The 21149-nt window shown below is 44.2% G+C and overlaps 1 protein-coding gene across 1 annotated transcript in view; it reads left to right on the plus strand.

Annotated features, from left to right (window-relative positions):
- The window catches only part of POU2AF1 (POU class 2 homeobox associating factor 1), a gene marked incomplete at both ends in the record, with an annotated part of 76856 nt that overhangs the window by 52693 nt on the left and 3014 nt on the right, over positions 1-21149 (plus strand). Inside the window, 4 exons of the mRNA XM_080930596.1 lie at positions 236-337; positions 17230-17360; positions 17882-17924; positions 18011-18276. Coding sequence (XP_080786722.1) covers positions 236-337; positions 17230-17360; positions 17882-17924; positions 18011-18276 — 542 coding nt within the window. The remainder of the gene's footprint in view (positions 1-235; positions 338-17229; positions 17361-17881; positions 17925-18010; positions 18277-21149) is intronic.

The following is a 21149-nucleotide window of genomic DNA, read 5'->3' on the forward strand; positions in this document are numbered from 1 at the left end:
GCCATGTGGTGCTTTGTCCCAATTGGCTGGCCCCATGTCTAAAGCACTCTTCAGCCAGTGGGGGCCTTTGGGTTGCACACAGTGGGGTGACAGGCAGTGTTGCTGAAGAAAAAAAAAAAAGAAGTACAGCTCTGCCTGAGGTGAGAGGATGTGATGACGTGGCCCCCACTCAGCGGGAACTCAGGGCCTTTAAAAAGCTGAAGAGCAGCCTTCAGAGTAAACGGTGGTTCCACAGGAGGAAAGCAAGCCCGCCCAGCCAGTCACAGTAAAGAAGCCAAACTGTCTGCTTCAAAGAGAAAAGGCAACATCCTGTCGCAGGCCATGCTCTGGCAAAAATGTAAGTGCTTTGGTTGTGGTTGTCAGAGCCAAGTAAGCAGAGGCAGGGGCCAGGGATCGAGAGCTACTATTGGTGATGGGAGCGCCCAGCCTTGTCAGGGCCCAGCGGGGCTGCGAGGGCTGAGGAGCTTGAGATGAGGCCTGATGGCAAAACCAGCCTGTTGGGGGTGATGTTCATTTTCCAGCCTGGGCGAATGAACCAGTGTCCCAAGGTGGGACAGCTCATTGCATCTCCGGTTCTGTGCATGAATCACCGAGGTGACAGAAGGGCAGATTATGATTCATGAGACGGAAACCACATATGATACAGGTTAGGAGCCGTTCTTCACGTGAGGGCCTTTACTTTCATGGACGCCCGTTCTTCAGCTTGTTAGTTCGTTCTGTTGGCCCACTTCTAGCTGAATTCAGCAAGAGGTGGTTCCCTCCTGTTGGATATGTTGGCATGGGATGAAAACTCAGTCCAGTTGTGTGAAGCATGTCCTCCCTCCTGCCCTCCCTCCCTCCTTCCCTCCCTCCACCTCGCACCCCCCTATTCTCTCCCTCCCCCTTTCTCCCCCTCCCTCCTCCCCCTCCCCTCCAAGCTCTTTCACCTCTCTTCCTTATTCTGTGGCAATGGTTGGTTTTGTGTTCCACTACAAATGAGCCCTCCGTGGGTTTATCTTTGACATTGATTTTTAATCCCTGGACTTGAATGGAACAGCCGTGAACTGTATTTTCCATTCTGTGGATTGAAAAGAATCTTGTGTTATCGCTAACGGAGGCTACACAGACATTTTCTACAACATTCCTTTCATGAGGTAAAATAAAGTCAACTCAAGAGTCTCACAGAAGTGGAACATTGCTAAGGTTTAGTCTCAGAAAACTTCCCTATCTTTCTTTGTATGATGATTAATTCCTTAAAACATCTTTTATTAGGTATACCATTCCTCAGTCAGATTTATATGATAATCCAGATTAAAAGAAAAGGAAACCATGGAGGATTTTATTTATAAAAAGGAATCTGACAATGCTGTCTGATTATAGTGTGACACAGTTCCCTGTCACCAGCTATTTATTCTCTAGTTTTCGATCCCAAGTTCTCTAGAATTGATTTTTCTCATATGTGACTCAGAGAAACAGTTTCAACATGTCTCAGTGTACACGGACCCTATCACTGACACCGGAAAGGCTTTGTGTTTTTAAATTAGAAATAAATGAACTGCGCTTTTGGATTTGAGCTTTTTAACCACGTATTCTAGCTGGGGTAGCTTGGGACTCATCCAGCAAGGTGACCAGAGCAAAACCTTATCCTTCTGGAAGCAGACTGGCAGCCAGCACTGTTACCGTTGTTGTAAGTGTTCGGGATTGCGGGCACAAGGGTCTTAATGTCCTTCAGGTCCTTCAAAGTGCCAGTGCCATCTTGCTTAGAGTGAAATCATGTGGGTTTTGGGTGAGCAGATTTTATTTTTTAAACGATTAGTTTGCATATTTACAGTGGAGTTAAAGATAATCTCCCCCCCCCCACCACCCCCATGTACAACTGCTCTTCATAAGCTGATGGTGCCACCAGAACGTTGCCAATTGCTCTGCCTTGGCATTAGCCCTGAGGTATGGGTTACTTGCCTGCATGAGGAAGCAACCATAACCTCCTATACCACACACTGCATCTGTCTTCTCCAGGGCCTCTTACGAGATGAACAGATTTTCTTTTTGAGAGCTGTAACGGGTCTTGCTTCTTGCTCATACACTCTCTGAAACTGTCCTTTGGGGGCTTGAAGGAAAACAGGGCAAGCCTTGTGCAACAGGCCTTCCCCCTGGTCTTAAGGCCACTGGACTGACTAAGACATGTGGGAAACCAGTAAAGGCAGTGCCAGCACAGCTGGGCAGGGTTTGAAATTAGACACTGGGAGTGCTGAAAAGGCACTTTCTTTCTTTCTTTTTTTTTTTTTTTCCAGAAAAAAAAAAAAAAATCCCGCCCTTTGGGCATGAGCTGAAATGACTGTACCCCCAGGGGGTTGGAAAGAGTTAAGAAAACAATCCTGTTGCCTTTGTTGCCTCTTGCCTGCTTGGCCCCTAACTCCTGGTAGTCGACTCAGTGGAAACACAGGCTTTGGTTAAGATGAGAGAACAGTGTGACAAAGCTCACTGTTGACTTTGAGATGTGGAAACCTGGAGGTCCCAGCCCTGGGTGGGAGGCCCTCTCCATGTCATCGAATAAAGATATTGATCCATCTTCAGGCTTTCTCCTTAGGTTCTGCATATGTGGTACCAAAGAAGTGTTTGATCCCCCTGCCCCCATTCCCACCCCACCTCACTTCCCCATAAAAACCCAGGAGCAACTGTGATGGATGCAACTCACAGCAGGGTCTTTATTCATTGGCGCTACCTTGCCCATCCCCCTTCCCTGCAAATCACCATCACACAGGACAGTTTTGGTGGAGGGGAGTCCTGAATAGCTGATGCTTTATAGTAAGCAGCAAGCTGTGTGAGTGGGGGGGAGGTGTGGGGGTGTGGTTAAGGGGGGCAAGCATCTAATTGGGAACATAATTGGCTGGTGCTGCGAGTCATATTATAAACTTAATTTCTGCTTCCCTCTGCATTGGTGGTCATTAGGCAGATGGCAGACTTGTAACCTGGGGGTGCAGGTTTGTTGGGGATTAGCCTAGAGACTGGAGCTAGGCTCAGGTTTTGTTGAGGGGGCACTTGGAAACTAATGCTAGGTACCGGCCTGTTAGTTTACCTGAGTTCAAACTTTAGGTTTCTAAAATGGAGTCTGAATTTAAAAGATTTGGCCTCTCACATTTGCCATCTCTGTCTCATGTAGATGAGAATTAATGTGCACAGGGTTGAGTCTGACCATCGACTCTGCAACTGAGTAATCTCATTTCTTCTCACTCTTAATATGGAGGTTTGAATGTGTGCCTTTCAAAGTGTTTGTGATGATGAAAGTAAGGAATGTATTACTCTGGCCAGTATTGTCTGTACGCACTGGGATGCCAGATTGGGCTTTTATGGTAACCATTGGTTATGGCCCATTATATTCTGTATGCAACCAGCTTCCAGAAGGTTTGCTCTTCCTCTGGTAATTAAAAAGAGAGGTCCATATACAAACTAATGTGTTTTATTAAGACATCTCCATCTTAATACATATGTGTCACTGTACTTCCTCCTCTGCTCCCTCCCCCGCCCCCTTTCTTTGCTAAATGGATTTGGATACAATTCCTAAGATGGTTGTCATTCAATTTTAAGATAGAGGAAACACTCCACTGAAAAATGCAACTGTACAATTAAATCTCGCATGACTTAACCTGCCGGCTGTCTGACAACTTTTAATGCCGTAAGTTTGCCGAAAGTGACAAAAAAAAAAAAAAAAATTGAAGAAAATGGCATAAAATCACGCCGTGCCATCCCAGTGAGCGCACACACGTTCTTTGCTATAGAGGGTGAATTCTGCAAAGCACTCACCTCCTTACACATGAAACACTAACATCTTCAACAGAACCGACCGATATTACTTGTGTGAAAAAGAAATGTATTTTTTTTCCGTTCAAAGTCATGTTTTAAACTCTTATCAAGGTTTTAAAAACATGAAGATCTAGACATAAAATTTCTATTAAAAGGTTGAACTTAGGGGGAAAAGTAATGAATGTAGGTAGAGTGAAACTCGAGTTCCCAATAAGCAGGACACAGTGGTCAGCTAATGCTTTCCTTCCTCTAAATGTCCCATCAGACTGTGCCAACTTCCTGCACATCTTTTCCTATACATTAAACACTTCAAGTCCAAATATTCTTGGGTGATAGATTCTAGCAACGTTTTCCAAGGGCTACAGCGTAAGTGTGCCTGTATGTGCCAAACCAGGATTATTGCAATGAAGGTTTGATTGGAACACAGCTATGTCTGTTGACTTGGCTGCTTCTGCTTTCGCAGTAGAGTTCTGTGTCTGCAATGTTACTGTGTGGCCCTATGTTGCTCTTCATAGAAGTTTGTTCACTTCTGGACTTAGATGCCTGATTGGTACTTGACACATTCACTTCCCTGGGTTACTCTTGGACTTGTAAGGTGGTAGCATCGGCGTTAGATAAAGCATGCAGACGACTCATTTCACAATTTGTTAATGACAGGAATCTAATTAAAATATTCCTTATAGATAACGGAACAATGTAAAATAAATTTAATATCACTTGATGGGAGGTTTTGTGAGCTGAAATACAAGATTTTAATTATTGTTTCTTGAATTAGGGAAAGATCTGTGTGAATGTGAGAGCTGGGGTTAACGTATTTTTCTTTGCATTGTCTGTCTCATGTCCCATGGAGTTGGCCATGTTATGTTTTAACTGGGGTAAGTTAGGGGTACCCTAGAAACAGGGACTAGTTATTAACAAATCACTATGCCCATGTGCTTTTGTTAGACAACTGGAGCAGATCAGAGGTTTAACAGATAAATTAGGAACTCACAACTCTCACTAATAGTGAAGTCTACCTTTAGGATTTAATCTAAAGTTCCACTAGTTAGGAAATATAGTTTTAAGGGTAGTTAAAGACTCAGGGTTATACCTATGCTCTTTGGAACTTTGAAAGCTCATGCATCAATTCAGTCATATTTATAACAGGAAGTAATGTAAACTATGTGGACAACCTCTAACTTTTCTATTCCGTGATACAGCCTTTGCCCAATGAGCTTAGTAAAGACCTTCCTTACCGAGTTCATGTGGTCAGTGGTTCTTAATGCTAACAATAAGTAGAGCCCAAAGGAGAGATGTGGAGTCACAGGTCCCTCATGCAGGTGCAATGGAGGTAAACTGGGGAAGATGCATGTCTCTCAGGGTGTTGCCCTCCCTTTACTTGGGGAGACAGGAATAATTGTCTAACAAGTGAACGAAAGAACCAGAGCCACACTTCTACCCAAGTGCAGGTTGGAGACATTATGAGTTTATTTGATTCATTTACAGGAGTATAGGTCACCCCCAGTTTTGTATCACTAACAATTTCTACCCTAGCATGGGTAATGACCTCCCTAAATCTGCACAGTAGAGCCCCCTTTAGTTAATCCTTTACTTCTTATAAGCTTTGTGGAGCACCTCCTGAGACGAATTCTCACTGGGAAAGAATTACATACATCTGGAGAGTAGGGATCCGGAGTCAGGCGAGCGTCGAATGACCTTTCCTTTCCTCTCCCTCTATAATAGAATACGAACAGGTTCAGTCTTGTGGAGGTCTCATGGATGATCACAGATGCTCTGAAAAAAATGGGATCAGCTGTGTCATTGCCCAGAGAACACTGTCTGCAACACAAGAATGCAGTTTAATTGGTAAAGGAGCAAATGTTATTCATGGTGGACATTTTCCTTGTCTTCCTATAGTTATTAAAGAAAGATGTCAAATATGTATTTCTAATTCTCAATATTTAGCAACTCAGAAGTGTTGAAAATAATCCATAAGTTATAAATTCTCCAGTAGTGGATCTCAATGAATCCGCCACCTGAACTGGGTGCCTCCCCTACTTACCTGTTGTCTCCATCTTTCTGTCCAAAAGGCAAATCTTTTTTTTTCTGCCTCTCCTCTTCCTCTCTCTGACCCAGAAGTCCCACCTACTCCTCACCCAGTGATTGGTCCCCTGAAATTTTTATTTATTAGGGAAAGGTTCTAGCCATTAATGGGGTCTCTACTGCCAACAATATTTGGGTTTATTTTGTCTTTCATTCTTAGGTTTTGTCATATAACTTTCGTCCTCAAAATTTCCCGATTGTCACTGTAACTATATCCACTGCATCGATGATCATTAAATCTTGATGTAAGAACAGGGAAAAGATATATCTGTCCACCTGTCTGTCTGTCTGTCTGTCTGTCTATTGTTATTGTATCTTCTAACAGACAACCTCTTCTGACATATTAAGGCCACTCCAGCTATAAGGAAGAAGAATGCAATTATTTAGATGGGCATATTGCCAGGGCAAGGGCTGTTAAGGGGGGGGGGGAGAAGCAGGCATTGGATGTGACAACAGCCAGTCTTTATCATGCTCTGTACTATTTAATCTACTTTCCATAACCTCTATGTTATCTGTAGCATGAGTCCTGTTGTAAGAACTTCCTCATTGATGAGAAACCTGAAGCTTAAATAATGTATTAATAACTTACCTATTAGATAAAATTCATCTAAAGCAGACACAAAATATTGACTCGCTAGGCTTCCCGGTTTCCTGCCAGTGGGCTGTGCTCCCTACTGGGGCTTGGCAGATGCTCTTGGTGAAAGGTAAGGCTTTAGATAAAGTCCAACAGTGAGATGAAATAAAACATATCCTCCGAATGCATTTGTGATGTGTTTACTGATTGGAGAGAAAGCTATAGTGAGTAGGGTTTTTATTTAAAGCCACAAAGGGACATTGCTGCACTTTGTTTGCTTTGAGGAGTTTGAATACCAGTGTCAGGGTCAAGTAGATATGAGTTTGAGACCTAGACCTCTCTGTGTTTTACTGGATATGATGCTGGTAAGTTCCCACTCTTTCTGCATACACCAGGGATGTGGTTCTTCCTTCATGGGTTATGGTGGGTATTTATGACTGACCACATGCTTGACAGTAAGTAAACACCCAATAAGTTCTTGTTACTATTATTGCATTCTTTCATTGAGGACAGAGGCTATGCAGCAGGTTGATTAAAGATTACAATATTTGAGTTTGACATTAACAGTGAAGTGGCAGGGTGCATACACATGGCCCTGTAATTAATAATAGGACTTGGGATCAGGGTTAATGCTGAAGGTAACGTGATCCATTTGAGACCCACTTGTTCATAATTCCCTTACCATCATCATCAGGTAGCATGAGGCTTGTGACTGGCAAACTTGTGTTTTGTTTTTTAATTCACAACTTTGGACCAAGGTATTTATAAATTGGGTGTGAGGAGAACAACACTTAAAATAGTCAAGAAATAGCACTAATGATACTGAAAACCGAAACACCAGTGTGTTGCCTCGGGTTCTTAGTAATGGTTTCATTAGTGCTACTTTCTGGGAAAAGCTGGCCCTAAAGGATTATACGCCAGAATCATTCTCAGACTACGTGCTAGTGCCAAAAGGAGTCGACCACCCTTCAGGAAAGCTCAGTTACCTTTCAAGAAAGAATCAAGCTTTTACGGGAAGGGGAGATAATAATAAAGATTCTCAAAGCCTAGGAATGACAAATGTTAAGGAGCTTAAAGGGAAAGGAACGAAAAAAAAAAGAGTAGAAAATAGTAGGTTCTAATATCGGATGAAAGCTTTGTCAGCTCAGGAAAGAAGAGTAGAAAGAAAGTCAACTCATCTTCTCACTGTGCTGTGCAGGTGTGTACTCATACAGGCAGGCATCCAGTCTTGCGTTGGAACTCCTAGAGCAATGGAATAACATTTCCTCAGTAAAGGGGAAGATAGGATCAGTGATGATGGCATGGGACATTTGTAGTCCATGAAGGACACAGGATGATAATCAGGTTCATTGCTTAGATTCAGGGACATACACTGGCATCGCAGCATTTGAATAGAAATCCAAGGATGTCTAGGCTGATGCACATAAGTCTTGTAATTCCCTCCATACCCTTCTAATGCTATAACCTTTTAATATAATTCCTCATGTTGAGGTGACCCCAAACCATAAAATTATTTCATTATTACTTCAGAATTGTAACTGTGACACTGTTATGAATTGTGTTGTAAATATCTAATCTACAGGTAGCTGATATGTGACTCCAAAGAGTTACAATCTACTGGTTGAGATCTACCACTTTCTTCAAATCAATTCTCTTGTAGGAGCCCAACTTCAAAGTCGAGATGAATTTCTGGGATAAGGATGCTTAAAGCTTGGCTTGTTTGTTAATGCCCTGATTTTCTTGCCTCTGTAGGCCCTTGGTGGCATCATAATTATGTCTTAGGGTTCTAACCATCCCTTCACTTTTTTAACCAAGAGCCCTGATAGCTAGTCACCCGTTCTTGGCTTCCAGAATGAGTCACTGTGAAGCATGCTATCTTGATTTTCATGAAGCTTTGCAGCTGCAAAAGTTATGTCTTCAGTCATGTGAGCTTCTTGTGAATTAGGGAGTAGGCAATTTCCGATAAAATGACCCAGTGACATAGTTATTAGGCTTGGTATTTAATAACCATCCCTCCAGTGTTCCTCATGAAGTAGTCTCCAATATCATGAGAGCCACTGGTTAGTAAACCTGAGAATTGTCCCAAAAGCTCATCTTGACTTCAAGTTATGTTTTTCTTCATGAGTCAGTCACCGGGACTAACTTTACATGTGGACCAAAACCCTATGTTAGTCATAAGCCCTGAGGCTTGGGTAGTTGGAACTGACCTTTACATACAATTCCTGCTGCATCTAAAAATTGTTGAAGAGAGTAGTCCTTCTCCAAGGGTCTCAGGGAAAAAATATTTCTTTTGTAAGACTGTCTTTAGCCTTGAAAATCTAAAGTAAGGTATTGCTTAAGTCAAGGAACTAACAACTGAGTATCCATGTGCCTCTTCAAGCTGCCTGATACCAGACAGAGCCAATAATGTTAGATTCAGGTCTTTATTTAGTAAGGAAAGATGTATTTCTTTCTTCTGCTCCTCTGTCCTTGTAGAGTTGCTTTCCTGTAGAATTTAGGTTTGCAGTAGGATGGTTAGGTGTAATGAAGGACTGATGTTCACACATTCTCAAGGCCATTTCACCTCCACATTGAGGCTGCTGCTCTCTGTGAAGCCGAGGTGTCCAGCGTATGAGCCAGGAGTCTGCCTTGCTCTAACAGGTAACACAACACTAACGGCCCCTGAACACTACAGTTGTCTTCCATGTTGTATGCATAGCCACATATGTACTTCACCCTGACCCACTGATCTCTACAACCCAGCTTCAGCTGTGTCTGTGCCCAGGTCTTTTTAGAGACACCCACAGGTTCCTTAAGGACTGGCTAACAGTTAGCATCAGGGCATTCTTGTCGTCCCTCTCTCCTAACTAGGCTCTTCTTGGGGAATTTAGACCCATGAACTTAAAGGTGACTTTTAGGAGCATAATAAAGACCCAAGGAGACAGGTTTTGTAGGTTTCAGAGTCCTGGATATGCCCAGATATTTAGTCTCAGTATGTAACAAGATGTGCTGAGTGACAGCGGTCTTTTACTTGGCACCTATTATATGCCACATGTGTTAGTTAATAAACAATCTTTTTGATAGTCCCCTGAGACAGCCAATATTAGTCTTATTTTACAGGTAGAGAAACTGAGGCTTACACAATGAAGTTACTTGCTGAGGGTCACACAGGTAATAAGCAATGTAGCAAGCATTCCAAATTAGGTCTGCCTGGTCCTAACCCTGTACCACACTTTATATTAGTGCAAAAGAATCTTGCATGGCACTGGATTTTCCTTCTCCTTTCAATTGAAATAGGTCTGCCCTAGATGGAGGTAGGTTGTGAATTCATCCAGGCTAACTCTACCATGACTTAAGATACTTAATGAAGATAGCTCAGTCAGTAAAGCTCTTGCCATGCTAGTGTGAGTACTGAGTTTGGTCCTCAGAACTGGCATGGTGTTATGTGCATATAATCCCAGTCCCAGTAATGTTGAAATAAGTGATCCCCTGACTTGTCAGCCTAGTTGAATCAGTAAGTTCTAGGCCAGTGAGAGACCCTACCTCAAGAAGAAAACAAAACAACTAAGGTAGATGATATGTACGTTGACATGTATAACTAAACACACACACACACACACACACACACACACACACACATGAACACACACATACCTGCTCCCCCCCGTGTCTTTCACAGACATGCACACACAAGAATAAAAAGACATTAACAATTGAGACCAAGTAAATTATAATGAGTTCTTGGGGCTGTTCTTCTGATAGGCTTATTAGCCAAGGGCTGAGAGCAGTTGGTGAAACACCCTGAGGGGTTATGGAGGGTCTGTCCTATTGAGTGTCTTGGCAGAGGCTCACTCTCATACTCATGGTATGGCCTGAGCCACTGGAGGGAGAACCTCCCACCATGCCCCTCTCCTCTTTATATTTCTCTAGAGACAGCTTGCTGTTCATTTGAGCACGAACGAGTCAGGTAGAGGCAGAAGTCAGAACTCTTCAGCTCTGAAACAGCCACGGCTTCATCACAATCCACAGTCCATTTGCTTGTGTGATGTTTTCATCAAAGTCTGCATATACCACCGGAGTGGACTGCGATTTCCCCAAGGGCGGGGACCTAGTCTGATGTGGTCATACAGGTTATTTGCTAGATAAATGGTCTACTAGAGGTCTCTTAGTCTTGACCCTGAGTCGGAGATGTGGTGTATCTGAGATGGGAACCCTTTCTGCTCTGGTGACCCTAGTTTCTATAAAAAGGCAAGCAGATGCAGCTGTTTTCTCAGGTGGACCTATCTGCTGTCATTTCAGTAGAAAAATACCCAAAATAAAACCTTGCCAGGAATTGAGTCTCTCAGTTCTTGTCACTCCTCATGTGAGTAGACTTTTGGCTAATTTCTTGTGGAGGGCTCTCTGACCTGGAAAACACCGTTTTCTCTTTTTGGAGAATTGGTCATCAAAGAGAGACAGGATCATATATGGTCCAAGCCAGTACTCCAACGGAAGGAAGGATGATTAGGCTTGGCCAAGTGATCTTTATAGGGCTGACCTTGACCTTCAATGCTACATAGAGAGAGGAAAAAAAGAGACATATGGAGACAAAGAAGAAGGTATGTGGTGAAACAAAAGATGGGCTACATTGGAGTCAAAGGTCCTAAATTTGGTCGATGACACCAGTACTGATGAATGCAGTCCTTGGAGAATTCACCTTCTTCATCACTAAAAGAAGGGATGGAGAGTAGACTGCATCCTTTGTCTCTTTTAGAGGTTGTAGTGCAGCCAGCTCCCCCACCCAGGATATCCCTTATGTCAGAGGCTCTGAGAACCACAACCATAGAATGTCATAAAAATGGAGGTGAAGATTTTAGAGTTTCTGGGAGTTATGATCATGATCTGGAAACACGTGTACTATTGCTACCCATTAATTCGGCATTAAATTAATGCACACACAGAAGAGGTATTTGTGTCAGCTTCCTGTACCCTGCTACTCCACAATAGATTGGAAAGAAAGTAGACAAGTGGCCATCATGGTGCAAATGGCACTAGGGGAGAGGTATCATGGGCAGTGGGGTTTGTGTGTTAAGGAACCTTGCCACACAGAAAGCTCTCACACCACCAACCTGTGGCTAGCTTTGCTTGAGGCCAGGTGTAGGATATCTATAATTTGAGGCTTCCATGAAGAAACACCCCAGGCAGAAGTTTGGTAAGTCAGGATGAGCTTGGATTGGTTCTCTGATCTCTGTGGTTTTCATGAGACAGCATCATGCTTAAATCACTTTGATCTGAGGTTTGGGATTCTAAGACTGCAGTAATCCCCAGACAGCATCAGAACTGGCCCTGGCTACTCACCACTGCCAGTCTTGTTTCTAGGGGTCCCCCTGCCATGCCCAAGTTTGAGGACTTTCTTAGTGAGTGTAGCTGTCCTTGAGCTTTTCCCAGTGGGCTTGCTCACCTGCGGCTGGTGTTGAACACTGTAGGACCATTGAGGGAAAAACATGCCTTTGGGGGGCGTCTAGGGAAGAGGGCAAGAAAACCACTGATTTTTTTTCCCACTTGTCTGACTAAGCTAGCTTCAACCACCATTTTGGAATCTCTTAGTAGAGACATCTCAGGTCATTCATAAGGACCTTGTTTCCTCTCTGTAGCACTAGCAGCCTTACAAGCAGCAGCATTTTATAATCCAAGTGCAGTCCATTTTCTCTCTGATATTCTGAGCAGCTTCTGTACAGCCATGTTCCTTCCCCTTGCCCCTGTCCTATCTCTATTTCTTCTCTGCTTTGAGTATTATCTAGACTGCTAGAATGTATAGATGGTGAGCTTACTGTTTCCATTTGGGGAGTCTCCTGATTCAAGCATTAGTAAATAGAAAGCCCATATTCACATATACCCAGAATCATTTTGTCAGCTTACATTAAAAGAAGAAGGAGGAGAAGGAGGTGGAGGAGGAGAGGGAGGAGGAGGAGGAGGAGAAGGAGGAGGAGAGGGAGCAGGAGGAGGAGAAGGAGGAGGAGAGGGAGGAGGAGGAGGAGGAGAAAAAGGAGGAGGAGGAGGAGGAGGAGGAGGAGGAGAAGAAGAAGAAGAAGAAGGAGAAGAAGAAGGAGAAGAAGAAGGAGAAAAAGAAGAAAAAGAAGAAAAAAAGGAGAAGACGATTTAGTGTAAATTGGGCGGGAAAGTCTTTCTGTAGTATTTCAAGTCCTTCTGGCCAAAGAACAAAGTCTTCCTGTTTGAAAAAAAAAAATCAGTCTTTGTCCACAAATTAAAAGAATACATTTGAAAACTCTGACTGAAAACTTCACCCTAAGAAGAGCACCTGCAGTAGCGTTTTTTTTTTTTTTCTCATAAAGAATGTAAACAAGCCTGTGGTCTACCTGAACTCATGTTTCCCAGAAGATCTCAGCTATCTCAGGCCAGCAACACAAACAAGATTCTTCCCATTAAAGTGTCAGCAACTTTTCAGATTTCATTTTCAGTAGAAGCTAGGACAAGTTTGCTAGCCCCAGGCTTGAAGTCCTATTGTTCGACTATTTGTTTTGGTTTTGCTACAAGTAAAAAGAGTATTAGTGGTCTTGCTTCTTAATGGGTTCTATTTTCTTTTTGATAATATTGAACACCAGCAGTGAAAGAAAATATTCCACAACGGTAATCTGGAGTGATTCAGAGGGTGTCTTAAATGGTAGTGTGCCATGTGACCTTCTCATCTAGTTGTTTTTTTATCTTTCAAATTAGCCCATGTGGCTGAGCTGTGAGGCTCTACTAGTTGTGAGTTGAAGTTTGAGCAGTCTGTTGAGTTGGGGTGGAAGGGCTTCTGCAGATGTGAGGACTCTTGTTTTCTCATTCCCTGGTGATACAAATCCATGCTTCACCTATTGTATTACATATTTTTAGGGCAGAGCTCTTAACTGCTGTCTAGTTTGTTTGTTAGTCCAATGACCCATGGGAAATCTCAAGAGGACAATGGCTGAGGCAAGGGTTTTCTCTCAGAAAACACCGATTGGACATAGGCTCTTTTAAAGCTAAACTGAAAGACGAGTTAGTGATGCCTAGGGCTGGCTACTGGCTCCAGAGTTGAGTAGCATGTGTGCTGTGGTAATCACAATAGGTATTATGATTCTGTATATTTCCTTAGTGAGATTTTGTTGTACTTGATTGAGGAACCCAGAGTGTCACGTTTATTTAATCCAGTAGAAACCTGTCTTCTCTCAGGTTGGTAGAGAGCAAGCTTGGGTGCCAATGAGCATACAGGGGCCATGGGATGTGTGACCTATTAGCTTCAGCCTATTGCACTGTGCACCTTCGGGTGGTTGGTGTCCTTGGGCCTCTTCTTTTTCTGATGTACAGCATATCTGGGAGTAGAGTGGGAACTTAAATGCCTTCTGCTGACTGTTTTAACTCCAGACCATTCACTGCTCATTTTTGGAAAAGCTCTCCCTGTGCCCAAATGTATGGGTTTTGCTATTAACTAGGCTTCTTAAAAGTTTTTTTTTTTCTTGAATACCACTGGCATCTTATGTCCAATAGTAAAGAAAAGCAGTAATGTGAACTTCTGTCCAAAGAGACTCCCAAAGGTTCATGTTCAGGTAGACAGATTTTCCATTGTGATGGATTCTTTAAGCCCACAGAAGCTACAAGGGTTTTCAGACTACAAGAGGAATGGCCAGAGAGTTTCAAGCCTTTACAATGTGCTGTCCAGAGCTACCGTTTGACTAGGGAATTATTAAATTCTCTAGTTATCAGCACTCCAGACTTTCTTTTTCTGCCAACAGAGTAATATTTCAAGTTTCTATTTTTATTTTCTTCGTGTACTGTTTTAAAATTTGGTATCTTAAATTATTTCAATATCTTGCTTTATAAGTCACATAATATTTCATTGCAGTCACCGGGAACTTAGATCAGTTCAAGAACTCTGCAGCCCTAAGCCATGGCAGTCGTGACTTTGGACAAACTTTTTCTCTTCTTCCAAATTTCCATAGTGTTCTCATATGCCAGGGCACATCTGTTAACTCTGTAGGTTTCAGGGACAACCAGATATTGAAGAGTGATTACCCAGTGTTTATAGCATCTCCCCAAAGCCCTCTAGGTTCATAGACTTTAAAACAGCAGAGAGCATAAAACCTTTACTTCACAAGATCTAGAAGTGCCCAGCCAGTCCTGTTATTGCCAAGTGTGTGGTGTGTCCAGTTCCAGGGGGACCTGGAAGCCTCTAGGCCCTTCCAGGAATTGAACATACAAATCAAAAGTGCATGAGCCTTGTTCCCATCTCTCACCTGCAGCTGAGATTTATGTGTATTGTTCCCAAATGAAATTCAGAGGGTGATCATGGTACTTAGACCTTTTCTCTCCTTTGACTCATGCCTCATTAGTTTGCTGAGAGTAGGCTTGACTCCTAAGTCAATGGCAGGACTCCTAAGAGGAGATAAGTGGAGGAAATATCCAGATGATCCTGAGAAAGGGACACAGAATGAAGCAGAGATGCTCTTACTGTCTCTCATGTCAGTCTATACACACTGGGTCTGTGGGCAACACCAGACATCATTCTTGCACACATAGACGAGTCGTGCAAATAGCTCTTGTGCTGCACTGACATACTCAGAAAGACATTTAGGAACTAGAAACATCCCACTGAGAAATTTAAAACATGACTCCATTTCTCAGATAAGGAAACTGAGGTCTAGAGTCATTATATAAATCTGGGAATTTCTACTAATAAGTGACAAGTCATATTTGGATGTGGGTGTTTCTGGCTCTTATATCTGTTGTCATTGCTGCTTTGAGCAAAGTTGGTCTCAGGGCACAAATACCATGCTGGCTCTTTCTCATATACACTCCTAAGCCAGTCCAAATCTCCCATTTGTTACATTCCTCTCATTGGTAGGGATTTTATTGCTTATGTTCTCTGGAATACTTACAATCCATGTGAGTAGGGGCCACATCCACATGTGTACAGAAACATTTGGAAAGAATGAGTATGGGAGAGAGTGCCTTTATGACAGCGGATGCTAACAAGAGGACTTTTGCCTGCTGGGATACTGTAGAGTGACTCTAGTGTTAAGTCAGGGATGAAGTATCAGAGCTTTAACCCCAGTCATCTTCAGAAATACCGCAAGCCCTTTGATCCAGACAGACTCCTTGGCCTAAGTGGATCCTCCACACCATACTCTGTGGGAACGAGATGAGACCCTGGGTATCTGTAACTTTACCAGTTCTGGTTGGTTCTGTTCCATGGTCAGGGAAGAGACCATAGCAATCCTAGATTGAGATGCTAGGTCCTGACTCACACCATCTGCCTCTGGGGCCCATTCTCTCTCTACTTGCTGGCCATGCATGGCTTCTTTGCCTTCTGGCCTTCAAGATCGGACCATGCTGGTGCTGAGAGCCCAGGAATCTTGCAGGAGGACTTAATCAGACTGAGGCACAACTGTTAGCAATATCAGCTGAGTGTTTACTGAACAAAGTTCAGTCAAGGCAGGCCTGAGGATCCGGGTTGAACAGATACCAGGGCTTCCGGGCCTTTGATACAAAGCCTGGGTTCCTGGGCCCTTATCAGTGGAGAATAATGGGCTTCTTGTGTGAGTCCCAGAGACCATTGCATCTTAATCTTGGATGACTTAGCTCTTGGCCTACCTGCCATAGACCTTTCCATCTGAGTGGGTAGGTTGTCTAATGACAAGCCCCATGCCCTCACTTGGGTTTAATTGTTGCTTTCTTGGATTTCTTGAGAAAGGGGAAAGGAAACATTGTTCCCGCTGCCACAAGGTGGATGGATACTCCAGTTCTAGAACACATGAGTCAGCGTTGGGTGTTTGTCTCATGTACTGAAGAGAGCCAAGGACTTAGCAGACAGGTTTTTTCCCCCTCAGTCAATTAACCCTAAAGATCCAGGAGAAGTGAAAGGAAGACCAAAGGAAGGACATTTGAAAGCAGCACTCACTTGATTAGTTAATGGACAGCCATGACCAAGCTTGTGGAGGGTCTAGACATGCTTACCCCTCCATGGGGCAGAAACAACACAGTATCTTGAGAAGCTTATAATCTAGTGGGAAACATTTTAAATTCACCTCATCAAGGATAACTAGTTACCTAGCATGCTGTAGATATATTGAATTCGTGGGGCAGAGGTTGTAGCTCAGTGGTAGAACACTTGCCTAGCATGTCTGAGGTTCTGGGTTATATCCACAGCACCAACAAGACAAGAAAACGTGAAAACAAATTGCATCAACACCCATCTGATAAGAAACTGCAGATTATCAGGATCAGATAAATTTGATGATGTCATAAAATGCCATAGCTAGACTGTGACTGAGAGGGGACTGGAATCCAGTTATACCTGACTCAAGAGTTCTCTGGCTGATTGGCGTCCCTTACTGCCACGTATGTGAAAGATAGTCAGATCTAGATGTGTTGGAGAGGTGGATGTAGGAATCCTGTGGCCTGCAAGGGTCAGAGAAGTTTAGCCCAGATCAGAATTCTGACTACGAGAAATAGCAATGAAAGTTGAGAGGTGAAACACGCAAGGGCACGCAGAGGTGTGTAACCAGGCCATCTTGCTAGAGCCAGTTTATATAGCATCAGAAAAGTGTGGTTCTGATACCTTTAAAAAGTCCTGCCAGTTTTAGACAAAGGGGAGAGGGCTTAATTATTTAAATATATATAGTAGGGTCCCAGAATGGTTGGGGACAGAAAGACTCTTGGGAGAAATACTCTAGGAAGCCTCACAGAGACTCAAGTTCAAGTACAACGTAGAGAGTTGGCCAGGAGAGGAAGTGGGCGTTTTGTGTTTGGGGGTATCTGAGAAGAGCCATGGGTCCGAGTGACATTCTCCTTTACAGCCACAGCTCCAGAGCAAGCTCCTGCCCCTCCACGGCCATACCAGGGAGTTCGAGTCAAGGAGCCGGTGAAGGAGCTACTGAGAAGGAAGCGTGGTCATACCAGCACTGGGACAGCTGGCCCACCAACGGCGGTGAGGAGCTGCTATAGGCAGTGTGACTGCAGTGTGTGTGTGTGTGTGTGTGTGTGTGTGTGTGCGCACACACACACACACACAGTTGGATTTGTCAGAGTGGACAGAGGGATAAGGCAAGAGTGTCCTTCCCAACTCATACATCATCTGTGGGCCATGAAGGCATTGGATTCATGGCAAAGATAGACCCAGATGCAATAAGCTGGTGGTTTGTTGGGTGGTCAGGGGAATAGAAGGGCTTCTTGATTTTATACATAGGAAAAATCTATGGATGAGGCTTCAGGGAGCCAATGGTACGCACCCTAGTGTGAGTTGGAAGTTCATAAAGTTTCTCTAAGTGTATAGCCTTCTTGCTAAACCAAAGTACAAATCCCTCAAAAAGGCAGATGGTGATGGTTGGGGTGTGGGATGGGAGGTGTATTTTCCCCCATGGTTCTCCTATCCTGGGACCCTGAGAGTCCTTGAGAGGGCTTGCTACAGATAGATAAACACCCATTCTGGTCTTCTTGTCCCTATTCTAGGTGGTACTGCCCCACCAGCCCCTGGCAACCTACAGCACAGTGGGTAAGAGCTCTCCTACACAGTCTTGGTGTCTTTGGGAACCCCCCTCTGGGGGAGTCTGCACGTCTGTAATTTCCTTTTTCCCACAGGTCCTTCCTGTCTTGACATGGAGGTTTCTACTTCCACAGTGACAGAGGAAGGGACATTATGTGCTGGCTGGCTCTCCCAACCAGCTCCGGCCACTCTTCAGCCCTTGGCTCCGTGGACGCCTTACACGGAGTATGTGTCCCATGAAGCTGTCAGCTGTCCCTACTCTACTGACATGTATGTGCAGCCTGTGTGCCCCAGCTATACAGTGGTGGGACCCTCCTCGGTGTTGACCTATGCTTCCCCACCTCTCATCACTAATGTCACGGTATGTTGCACAAAAGTCGAACTCTATTCACCAATACTGATAGCACCCTCTCAGAAGACTCTTGTTTTCTTGTCTATTTATTTCCGTGGTTACTGGGTCAACTAAGTGCACTGCATCCTCCAGGGTGACTTGCTCTTATTCCTGTTGGCTGACACTATCCATCCTCCACAAAAACACTGAATGCTTGACTTGTCACATCCTTTCCTCCTGTGGGTTGGGAGGATCTGTTGCTTCTAGTCCAAACCTCCCCAGCTACTCTGGAAACAGTGGGTCTCAGTAAGTGAAGATTTTAGCAGATGAAGTATTAGGTGAGATCTGTGTAGGGTCTGGGTTCTTGTCAGTTCAGATAAAGAATGGAGTAGTTGTACACTTAGCAATGGGAACTACTGTAATACTTCTAAGCTGAGCAAAAGTTAATCCTAGTTGTCGAGGAAGCTACTTTTGGGTCAGACCCACCTGTATGGTAATTTCTTCCCCCCCCCCCCATTTCTTGCTGTAACATCAAGTGACCTGTGGATATCTTTCTTTCCCCCTTTTCTTCATAGCTCTGTGATTAGTCCTCATCTATAAGACAGGAGAGACTAACAAGATGCTTGTTATGGGAATCAGATGAGCTGGTACATATGGGACTGTGTTTAGCAGAGAGACAGCATTCCTTAAACGTTAGTTACTAGCCTCGTGGCTACAGTCTGCCAGCAGCATCCACAATGGGTACCCCAAGTATCAGGTAGGATAGGAAGCTCACCCGTTCTTGAAGAGTACAGGATAGGAGTTATACTTTTATATGCTGGGTGGCTATGTCTCCCAAAGAATGGGAACCCTTAAATGCTTGTGGGGAGAAAAGGCCTAGGAAGCAGTGCTGAGCAGTGTCACTCTGGGCCTATGGGCAGCACAGCTGGAACCTCCCTAGTGGTCTTAGATCCCACCCTGGTGGCGGAGCTCCCCTTAGGTCCCCATGTCCCCTCTGTTTACCTTTAAGATCCAGGGGTCACTCCAGTGCCATTGTTCTCTGCTTCAGAGCACTTTCCTGGCAAAGCCCCCCCCCCCCCAGGCCATGCCCACCTGGATACCCAACAAAGTGATTTGGGGATAAATCTTGATGCCAGTGAGTAGGAAGGAGTGAATTAAACACCTCCTCTAGACAACTGATTTCCACAGCAGGGGACCTGGGGTGGAGAATATGGTGGTTCACAGTCTTCTCACTACCTGTTCATTATTTATCCTCTCTTATCATCTGCACCTTCTACTTTTAAAGGTTCCGTCTATCAAAAAAAAATCTGTATTTATCAAGAAATTATTTGTTTTGTCATTTTGTAAATTAACCCATCAAAGCCGGCTTGGGCTACTGGCTCAGCATTCCTGAGCAGCAGCGATAAAACCTGCCATTCTGTCCCTTGGCAAGGAACCAGCAGTTGCCATTGGCCTGTATAGGTAGAGGAGCCAAAGGTGAATGATTTCCAGGTGGATTTTTGAAGTAATGGTAGTAAGGTCTCCCAGGTCCTGTCTGCCTTCAGGAAGCCAAGCTGAGGAGCAGGAACTCACCTTGAAAGAGAAGAAACCATTTGTGTAGTAGGGTTATACACACCAGCCTACATGTTGGGAGTCCTCGGTTTTATTGTTCAAATATAAAAACTTCAGAGAGCCTTGCTTCTCAAACTGTAGTCCAGCTACATTAGCATCCTCAGAGGGCTGACTGGACTTTCAGAATCCAGGGCCTTACTCCAATCTTCTAGGATCAGGACCCATGTTGTGACAAACTCTCCAGGAGGCGGATGAAAATTATTCCCCGAATGACTCTAGCAACTTACTCTTAAGATGCAGTGGCAGCTGGGGAGAGGACAGAGGAGGATTGGGATAGAAAATGGGGGGTGGGGTGGATCTATCTTTCTTCTGTCCATGCAGAGCTTCCTTATCCATTGACTTGCTGTGGAAAGATAATAGGGACATAGTCCTTGCCTTGCTGGCTTGAGGTCTTTTCAAGTAGCTGATATTTGAATGTGATGTATGGTTTGTAGAATGCTTGGGAGAATAGTTCCCGTCACAGGGAGCAGCTCAGAGACAGGGGGAGGGGATTGAGCAGGGGCAGGTACTAGGCAATAGCAGAAAGAGGCCACAGCTGCCGGTACAACAGTGTTCCCATACCACAGGAATGCTGGACTTTCTGCACTAGTCAGTACTAGAAGGGCAAGAGCTGAGGGAGCTGTGTTAACTCATGGGGATCTAAGAATGTCAGACATTCTTTAGGGTTTCACTGCTGTGAAGAGATACCAAGAATGTGGCAACTCTTAGAAAACATTTAGTTGGGGATGGCTTACAGTTTCAGACGTTTAGTTCATTATCATTATGGTGGGAAGTATGGCAGCATGCAAGTAGACATGGTACCGAAGGAGCCAAGAGTCTCTACATTTTGGTCCATAGGCAGCAGAAAGAGACTGTGAACCATAGTGGGTATAGCGTGAGGATAGGAGACCTCATGGCCTGACTCCACAGTGACACGCTGTCTCCAACAAGGTCATACCTACTCTAGCAAGGCTGCACCCCCTAATAGTGCATATACTATGGCCAAGTATTCAAAATGGGAGTCTGTGGGTGTCATACCTATTCAAATCTCCATGTTCCACTCTCTGGCCCCCATAGGGTTATAGCCACAACATAATAAAAAAATGCACGTAGTAGGACTTTAGAAAGCCCCATAATCTGTTGCGGTAAATAATACCATGTTCTGTTGTTATCGGCAACGCGGTCTCACATGGAGGGAGCCACCCTGGTGCGGAGCCGGGCACCCAGACACTATCACAAGATCCACAAACCGCCCCTTCCACTCAGTTCACTTCCCAGGTGGCTTATTTCACCCGCCCATCTCAGCCATCGCT

Source organism: Micromys minutus (genome assembly GCF_963924665.1).
Source record: "Micromys minutus genome assembly, chromosome: 16".
In the NCBI taxonomy this organism is placed as follows: Eukaryota; Metazoa; Chordata; class Mammalia; order Rodentia; family Muridae; genus Micromys; species Micromys minutus.